At 30.6% G+C, this 10746-nt stretch overlaps 1 protein-coding gene across 1 annotated transcript in view; it reads right to left on the reverse strand.

Moving 5' to 3' along the window:
* LOC137649774 (uncharacterized) overlaps window positions 1–9947 on the reverse strand; it is a 96987-nt gene extending 87040 nt beyond the window's left edge. The window contains exon 1 of the mRNA XM_068382724.1: window positions 9736–9947. Within this exon, the coding sequence (XP_068238825.1) occupies window positions 9736–9943 (208 nt within the window). The 5' untranslated portion in view covers window positions 9944–9947. The remainder of the gene's footprint in view (window positions 1–9735) is intronic.
* Between the last annotated feature and the right edge of the window lie 799 nt (window positions 9948–10746).

The following is a 10746-nucleotide window of genomic DNA, read 5'->3' on the forward strand; positions in this document are numbered from 1 at the left end:
CAAAGTATGATTTAAGCAGGTCAAGGACCGTGGCTCCTCGACATCCTGATCTCAGTATTGATAATGTTTTTTTTAACATTGTATGACTCTTTTTAAAATTTTAGGTGTGATTCTTGACAGCAAATTTACTTTTGAGAAACACATTAGGTCTGTGTCTTCTTCAGTTGCACAAAAAAAAAAATGGCTTAATGAGAAAGTCTTTCGAGATTTTTGGTGATCAATCTATTCTGAAGAAGTGTTTTAATTCTTTCATTTTACCTTGTTTCGAGTATTGTTCTCCTGTCTGGTGTTCAGCTGCTGATTCTCATCTTAATTTGTTGGACAGGAACTTACGGTCTATTAAATTTCTTATTCCTGATCTAGATATTAATGTCGTTCAATTAGTTCATTATGCATGTTGCATAAGATTTTTCATAACTCTGACCATCCTTTACATTCAGATCTTCCCGGACAGTTCCATCCTGTTCGTAATATTAGGTATTATTATTATTATTATTATTATTATTATTATTATTATTATTATTATTATTAGCCAAGCTACAACCCTAGTTGGAAAAGCAAGATGCTATAAGCCCGAGGGCTCAAACAGGGAGAAATAGCCCAGTGAGGAAAGGAAATAAGGAAATAAATACATGATGAGAATAAATTAACAATATGTCATACTAAAAACAGTAACAGCGTCAAAACAGATATGTCCTCTATAAACTATTATCAACGTCAAAAACAGATATGTAGTTAATTTTAATAGTCAGACCTTCTCCATCATGAGGCTCAATACTACGCAGTACTCTAGAAGTTTTATTCCTGCTGTTACCAAGTTGTGGAATGATCTTCCTAATCGGGTAGTTGAATCAGTAGAACTTCAAAAGTTCAAAGTTGCAGCAAATGTTTTATGTTGAATAGGCTTACACAAGTCCTTTTATAGTTTATATATCAAATATCTGTTTTAATGTTGTTAATATTTTAGAAATATTTGAATTTTCATTACTTCTTATATCGTTTATTTATTTCCTTATTTCCTTTCTTCACTGGGCTATTTTTCCCTGTTGGAGCCCTTGGGCTTATAGAATCTTGCTTTGCCAACTAGGGGTGTAGCTTAGCTAGTAATAATAATAATGATAGTAATATTTCTCCTCTGTCCTCATACACCTGGCAACACAAATATTACTAAACAATTCTTCTTCACCCAAGGGGTTACTGCACTCTTAATTGTTCAGCGACCACTTTCCTCTTGATAAGGGTAGAAGAGACTCTTTAGCTATGGTAAGGGTAGAAGAGACTCTTTAGCTATGGTAAGCAGCTCTTCTAGAAGGACACTCCGAAATCAAATCATTGTTTTCTAGTCTTGGGTAGTGCCATAGCCTCTGTACCATTGTATTCCACTGCCTTGAGTTCGAGTTCTCTTGCTTGAGGCTACACTCGGGCACACTGTTCTATCTTATTTCTCTTCCTCTAGTTTTGTTGAAGTTTTTATAGTTTATATAGGAGATATTTATTTTAATGTTACTGTTCTTAGACTATATTAATTTTCCTTGTTTCCTTTCCTCCCTGGGTTATTTTCCCTGTTGCATTTCCAACTAGGGTTGTAGCGCAGCAATTATTAATAATAATAGTAATAATAATAATAATAATAATAATAATAATAATAATAATAAGTTTGTTAAACTCAGAGTTTCTTTTATATATATATATATATATATATATATATATATATATATATATATATATATATATAAATATAAATATATAAATATATATATATATATATATATATATATATATATATATATATATATATACATATATATATATACACTATATATATATATATATATATATATATATATATATATATATATATATATACAGTATATCTATATGTATGTATGTATGTATGTATATGTATGTGTATATATATATATATATATATATATATATATATATATATATATATATATATATATATATATATCTATATCTATATATATATATATATATATATATATATATATATATATATATATATATATATATATACATACTCTCATTGTTTAATTGTTTACAAACGCCAATGTTCGAACTAATTTCTTAGTCAGCTATTATTAGAAGCTATTTATCTAAAAAATAAAAGCTACATGTATGAGAAAATACAAATAAATCTACTTAAAGTTAATTTTAGCGGTCAAGTTTCGATATCAAGGAAAGAACAGCTTCGCAAACATTTGTTCTCGTGAAAAGACCCATAATTTAACCCCAAGGCTTAGTGCCAACAGTAAACACCACGCAGTCCACTGTAAGCATGACTTATTGGTCTAAAAGCCCTAATAACAATTTTTAATCTTTTTCTCCCATATACTCAATTTTTTTTAATGAGGCACATTTGCACTGACTCGCAGCGGTGCCCTTTTAGCTCGGAAAAGTTTCCTGATATCTGATTGGTTAGAATTATCTTGTCCAACCAATCAGCGAGCAGGAAACTTTTCCGAGCTAAAAGGAAAAGTTTCCTGCTATCTGATTGGTTAGAATTATCTTGTCCAGCCAATCAGCGGGCAGGAAACTTTTCCGAGCTTGAAGGGCAGCCCTGGGAGTCCGCACAAATCTGCCTCACTAAAAAGAATTGACTATAGTAACATGGCGCTAAATGGTTTCATTATAAAAAGATAAGTTGCATATCAGTTGCATACCTGAGTATCAGGAATTTATTTTCTATTCCCGCTCGTACAATATCAGTAAGGATTAGAATTCCTTATTTCATTTTAAGGGGGAATCCGTTTCAAACCAGGCGCCCGCCCAATCGGCCCTTTCTCGCTGCTTGAGTATAACATATCCATAAATAGAAATTATGGCAAAAAAAAAAAAAAAAAAAATTGTTTCATTAGGCTTAGTTTTGTAGTTTTTTATGCCATTAGAATATTTTAGAACTAGACTCATCGGTAGGCCTATATATATATATATATATATATATATATATATATATATATATATATATATATATATATATATATATATATATATATATATATATATATGTATGTATGTATATAGATAGATTTAATTGGGTAAAACAATATATAGTTAAAAAGATTATCAAGAAATCATTGTTGAATTACATTGAGAATCAAATTCATCAATCAAAAGTTGGGTTTAATTGACTTATCAAATAGGTACGTGTTCAAGAAGGTTAACTGAGACCAGCCTAACCCCCCCAAATTTCCCTCCCCCACCAACCCCGCCCCCCAATTTCCCTCCCCCACCAACCCCCCCTCCCCCAATTTCCCTCTCCCACCAACCCCCCCCCACAAAAGGGAAACTATTAAGCAAAACCTTCAAATAATATTTTCTTAAAGATTCTATAGATGCAACAAAGGACAAAAAGGAAAAAAATTATAATAAAATGCCTTGATGCTGCTTTTCGTTTTGATTCTCTCTCTCTCTCTCTCTCCCTTTCTCTCTCTCTCTCTCTCTCTCTCTCTCTCTCTCTCTCTCTCTCTCTCTCTCTCTCTAAGACTATCCTTTGCAGTTTTAGCAAATGATTAGAAAATATATTTTAGATGATTTTAATCCATTATTTTTATTTTATTTCGAGAAAACCTCAAGAAGACATCACCGCTAAATGCTTCTTCACGCTACCAAACTTTGGAATTCCTTTAATGGTCTGATATGTTCATATCCTATTATGTCCCTCGCTTTTCCATAGAAATTTCTTTTTATCTCTTATAAAGCGAAATGGGACATGTGATTGGCACATCCATTGGATTTTAGTAAAAAAAAATTCGAGTTACCAGTAGACGGAATTGACAGAGATGACACTGTCTATATTCCATTACTGTCATTACCGGGATATTTGATGTAAGGGAAACTATTTCTGTTAGAAATTAGGTTCTGTATTATAGGTCGAATATGATTATTACCCTTCAAGCTATTTTTGTATTCACGCGTAATGTTTATTAAACACACACATACACACACACACACACACACACACATATATATATATATGCATTTGTATATATTTATATATATATATATATATATACGTATAAATATATATATATATATATATATATATATATATATATATATATATATATATATATATATATATATATGTGTGTGTGTGTGTGCGTGTATATGTATATATGTATATATATATATATGTATATATTATATATATTTATATATACAGTATGTATATATATATATATATATATATGTAAGTATTTATGTATGTGTATGTGCGTGTGTGTAAAACAACAACAACAACAACAACAAATGCATCCGTTTTCTAGTCCAATGCAGGACAAAGATCTTAGACATGTCCTCATTCATCTCTGGGGTTTGGCCATTTCATCACCACGCTGGCCATCGCAGAATGGTGATGGAGGGAGACTTTAGTCTGATCTCTCACATTAAACCAACCTGGTATGAGTGGGGCCTGACTATAGTCAATTCTTTTTAGTGAGGCAGATTTGCACCGACTCGCAGGGGTGCCCTTTTAGCTGGGAAAAGTTTCCGGATCGCTGATTGGTTGGACAAGATTATTCTAACCAATCAGATAACAGGAAACTTTTCCGAGCTAAAAGGGCACCGCTGCGAGTCGGTGCAAATGCGCCTCATTAAGATAAAAAAAAATTGAGTATAGTACAGCTTTACTAATCATGGCGATAGGTAAATCCTTTGGCTAATATAAGGTATTCTCACTTAGAAAGATATATATATATATATATATATATATATATATATATATATATATATATATATATATATGTATATATATATATATATATGTGTGTGTGTGTGTATGTGTATATATATATATATATATATATATATATATATATATATATATACTTGCTAAAAATGTTCTTCAATAATGTAAGACCTGTTTAAAGAAACTGTATTTTTGTAGATTATGCAACGAATTTGTTATTTACAAAAATACACAATTTTTTCATACACGTCTTACATCAATGTGGAACCTTTTTATCATAATAATGGAATATGGCAATGTACTTTATATATATATATATATATATATATATATATATATATATATATATATATATATGTGTATACATATATATGTATATATATAATATATTATACATATATGTATATATATATATATATATATATATATATATATATATATATATACATATACACACACCACTTTTTTTATTCTGGGTGTTATGGTCTCAGAAGAACGGAGACCTCTGCCTTAACGCTACCAGGCATCTAGACCCATTTTACAAGTAGATGGAATTGTGAGAAGTAGATCGTAGCGACTCGCGAACCAAGCAATAGAGCACCACAGTTTTTTTCTGTTGATTCGTTAACAATACGAATACGGATAAGTCGATTAAGTATTATTTGAAGTTGTTTATTTACAAAAATTACCAGGATTTTAAGATCGAATTTGGGAAACTGTTATTTTTAGTGTTTAGTGTTGTGATTAGGTTTAGCGAATGGATTCACAGAAAGTTTCTAAATAATTAAAATAAATCCCGTTTGATTATAGTAAATTTCAAGATACTAAACCAAATATACGTTTAAGACTAGCCAAGGCATTCACAGAAAATTTGTAAATAGTAAAAATAAATCTGTCTTAATTATTGCAAATTTCAAGAAACTATAATATTTATAAAATCTTAATAGATATACGTTTAAGACTAGCGAAGGCATTCACAGAAAGTTTATAAATAGTAAAAATAAATCTGTCTTAATTATTGCAAATTTCAAAAAACTAAGATATTTATAAAATCTTAATAAATATACGTATAAGGCTAGCGAATGCATTCACAGAAAGTTTGTTGATAGTTAAAAATAAATCCTGTTTAATTATTTTAAATTTCAAAAAACTAAAATATTTATAAAATCTTAATAAATATACGTTTAAGGCTAGCGAAGGCATTCACAGAAAGTTTCTAAATAATTAAAATAAATCCTGTTTAATTATTGCAAATTTCAAAAAACTATAAATCATTTATAAAATCTTAATAAATATACGTTTAAGACTAACGAATGGATTCACAGAAAGTTCCTAAATAGTAAAAATAAATCCTGTTTAATTATTGCAAATTTCAAAAAACAAAAATATTTATAAAATCTTAATAAATATTCGTTTAAGACTAGCGAATGGATTCACAGAAAGTTTCTAAATAATAAAATAAATCCCGTTTGATTATTGCAAATTTCAAGAAACTAAAATATTTATAAAATCTTAATAAATATACGTTTAAGGCTAGCGAATGCATTCACAGAAAGTTTCTAAATAATTAAAATAAATCCTGTTTGATTATTGTTAATTTCAAGATACTAAACTATTTATAAAATCTTAATAGATATACGTTTAAGACTAACGAATGCATTCACAGAAAGTTTTTAGATAATTAAAATAAATCCCGTTTGATTATTGCAAATTTCAAGAAACTAAAATATTTATAGAAGCTTAATAGATATACGTTTAAGACTAACGAATGGATTCACAGAAAGTTTCTAAATAATTAAAATAAATCCTGTTTAATTATTGCAAATTTCAAAAAACAAAAATATTTATAAAATCTTAATAAATATACGTTTAAGGCTAGCGAAGGCATTCACAAAGTTTGTAAATAGTAAAAATAAATCTGTCTTAATTATTGCAAATTTCAAGATACTAAACTATTTATAAAATCTTAATAAATATACGTTTAAGGCTAGCGAAGGCATTCACAGAAAGTTTCTAAATGATTAAAATAAATCCTATTTGGTTATTGTAAATTTCAAGATACTAAACTATTTATAAAATCTTAATAGATATACGTTTAAGACTAACGAATGGATTCACCGAAAGTTTCTAAATAGTTAAAAATAAATCCTGTTTAATTATTGCAAATTTCAAAAAACTAAAAACAATTTATAAAATCTTGAGAAATTTAACCAATTTAATATCTTTTAGTAAGTGATTTCATATAACTTTTCAAGCCATTAGAAGGATTATTATTATTATTATTATTATTATTATTATTATTATTATTATTATTATTATTATTATTATTATTACTTGCTAAACTACAACCCTTGATGGAAAAGCAGGGTGTTATAAGCCCAGGGGCTCCATCAGGGAAATTAGCCCAGTGAGGAAAGGAAACAAGGAAAAATTAAATATTCTAAGAGAAGTAACATCATTATAATAAATATCTCCTATATATTCTATAAAAACTAACAAAACAAGAGAAAGATGAATTAGATAGAGTAGTGTGCTCGAATGTACCCTCAAGCAAGAGAACTCTATCCCAAGACAGTGGAAGAGCATGGCACCAAGGCTATGGCACTACCCAAGATTAGAGAACAATAGTAGCGAATGTTTTCATGTTGAGTAGGTTGATATGAGAATAGTTTCGTGTTATATGCGTTGCTTATCTGCTTAGCATTATTATTTCTATTTATATTATATTGTTTATTTCTTGTTTCTATGTTTCCCTTTCCTTTTTTTATCTTTTTTTTTTCTTGTCTGCTTTCCTTGTTTTGGGGTCTTGTAGTATTTTTCTTTACTAACTAGATTTGCAGCATGGCTAATAATAATAATAATAATAATAATAATAATAATAATAATAATAATAATAATAATAATAATAATGATCATCATCATCATGTCCTCCTACGCATATTGATGCTAAGGGCCTCGGTTAGATTTCGCCAGCCGTCCCTATCTTGAGCTTTTGATAATAATAATAATAATAATAATAATAATAATAATAATAATAATAATCTTACAATAAAAACGTGTAGTTTCAGTTAAATCTATAAATATTAAAAGAAAAAGTCTTCCGCTTCGTCTATACAAGAAACACGCGAATCCAAAAAAACAAAAATAAGCATTTAACAAATCACTTTTAACTTTAGCTGATGGAATTGGTCATGCAATAATATATATCAATGAGGAGATGATGAAAGGAGAAGTAATGAATTAAATGCTCAAGATAGAGACGACTGGCGAAATCTAACCGAGGCCCTTTGCGTCAATAGGCGTAGGAGGAGATGATGAATGGAGAAGTATTGAATTAAAAGCTTAAGATGGAGACGACTGGCGAAATCAAACCGAGGCCCTTTGCGTCAATAGGCGTAGGAGGAGATGATGAATGGAGAAGTAGTGAATTAAAAGCTCAAGATAGAGACGTTTGGCGAAATCTAACCGAGGCCCTTTGCGTCAATAGGCGTAGGAGGAGATGATGAATGGAGAAGTATTGAATTAAAAGCTTAAGATGGAGACGACTGGCGAAATCAAACCGAGGCCCTTTGCGTCAATAGGCGTAGGAGGAGATGATGAATGGAGAAGTATTGAATTAAAAGCTTAAGATGGAGACGACTGGCGAAATCAAACCGAGGCCCTTTGCGTCAATAGGCGTAGGAGGAGAAGATGGTGGATGGACAAATATCTTGAAAAATTCACTAGATGAATTAAATGAATTATTATTCGAAGTATCCTTCTTAGATGTTATATAGGAATTATAGTTATTAGGAATATCGGTGGAAAGATGAAAATGTTATTTTATATGAAAGTAAAATGAAAAAACAGAGTAACACTATTAAGAGAATCTTGTGCAATTATTTATGAAGAAATAAGTTTAATTTTTCGCTTGAAAGTACAACGTTCATATTATTTTATGTGTTTATAAATTAATATTCAGTATATATCTCCACAAACACATACATTTATATATAATTTATACATATATATATATATATATATACATATATATATATATATATATATATATATATATATATATATATATATATATATATATATATATATATTATATATATATATATATATATATATATATATATATATATATATATATATATATATATATATATATATATATATATATATATTTCTTTGCGTATCTATACAATTCTGAATTTGTTTTCATTTGCCAAAAGCTAACTGAATTCAAGCCACCCAAGTCTAAAATTTCCGACACCAATAGGCTCAGAAATCACGAATTTTAACGTCCCACCACCCATAGGGTCTGGAATTTTAAATCTTAAGTCCCGCCGCCAACAATAGGATCCAAAATGTTAGTTTTAAGTCCCACCGCCATCAATAGGACCCCAAATGTTAGTTTTAAGTCCCACCGCCAACAATAGGATCCAAAATGTTAGTTTTAAGTCCCACCGCCAACAATAGGATCCAAAATGTTAGTTTTAAGTCCCAAAAATAGGATCCAAAATGTTAGTTTTAAGTCCCACCGCCAACAATAGGATCCAAAATGTTAGTTTTAAGTCCCAAAAATAGGATCCAAAATGTTAGTTTTAAGTCCCACCGCCATCAATAGGACCCCCAAATCTTAATTTAAAGTACCACCGTAACCCACAGGACCCGAAAACTTAATCCTAAGTCCCACCGCTAACAAAAGCACCCAAAAACTTGAATCCCAAGTCCCCCTTCCTCCCCGCATCCACCAACAGGTGGAAAGGACCCTAAACTCCTACGCTTCCACCCCAAAAAAAATCCTTCCGGACCTCAACAGGTGTCCGACGGAAAGTGTTAGTTTTAAGTCCCACCTCAACCAACAGGATCCGAAAACTTAATTCTAAAGTCCCCCTCCCTCCCCACATCCAAACCCGAAAGATCACCGCTTCCTCCAACAGGTGGAAAGGACCCTAACCTCCTACGCTTTCCCCCCAAAAAAAATCCTTCCGGACCTCAACAGGTGTCCGACGGGAAAGGAGAGAATCACTTACCGGTCGCCGCCAAAGACTCCTCACTTCGCGCCCTGGGCAGCAGCGATCTGAAGAGGGGCGAGACCTCCTCGGCCTCCGGCCGCGGCAGGACGTGCGCCTGGGAGGCGGAGGGCAAGAGGACGAGCGCCGTCAGGGCGTTGATGGTGCACAGGAGGAGAGGCAGGGACAAGAGGAGACGGACTGGCACCGCAACACAACCACCCAACATGTCGGCGAGGAGAGGGGGAATGATCGGCCCTGTGGCTCTCCACACACTTTATAGCAGCTGATGACGACGACGAGAGAGAGAGAGAGAGAGAGAGAGAGAGAGAGAGAGAGAGAGAGAGAGAGAGAGAGAGAGAGAGAGAGAGCCACGCCTACAACAACGCCTCTTCGTTCTCTCCTTCAATCTACCTCTATTCTCAATATTTTTCTCATTTCCCTCCCCCCCCAAAAAAAAAAAAAACTCCGATTGCTACTCCTTTAGTGGGAGATCTCGATATGGCAATACTCCCTGCAAAGACTAATTCCAAGATTTAATCAAATCTTTATTATGTTTTTAATATTATTCAAAAGGAAAATTTTAGAGCGATTTAAACATATCTTTTTTATATTTTTCATATTTATGTTGTTTTTAATATTATTCAAAAGGAAAATTTTAGAGCGATTTAAACAAATTTTTTTTTATATTTTTTCATATTTATGTTTTTAATATTATTCAAATGGTAATTTATAGAGCGATTTAGACAAATCTATTCTATATATTTCATATTTACGTTGATTTTAATATTATTCAAATGGAAAATGTTAGAGAATTTAATAAAATCTTTTCTATATATTTCATATTTGCGTTGTTTTTTATATTATTCAAATGGAAAATGTTAGAAAATTTAATAAAATCTTTTCTATATATTTCATATTTACGTTGTTTTTAATCTTATTCAAGGGGAAAATGTTAGAGAATTTGATAAAATCTTCTCTATATATTTCATATTTTCGTTGTTTTTAATATTATTTAAATGGAAAATGTTG

This window comes from Palaemon carinicauda, chromosome 11, assembly GCF_036898095.1.
Source record: "Palaemon carinicauda isolate YSFRI2023 chromosome 11, ASM3689809v2, whole genome shotgun sequence".
In the NCBI taxonomy this organism is placed as follows: Eukaryota; Metazoa; Arthropoda; class Malacostraca; order Decapoda; family Palaemonidae; genus Palaemon; species Palaemon carinicauda.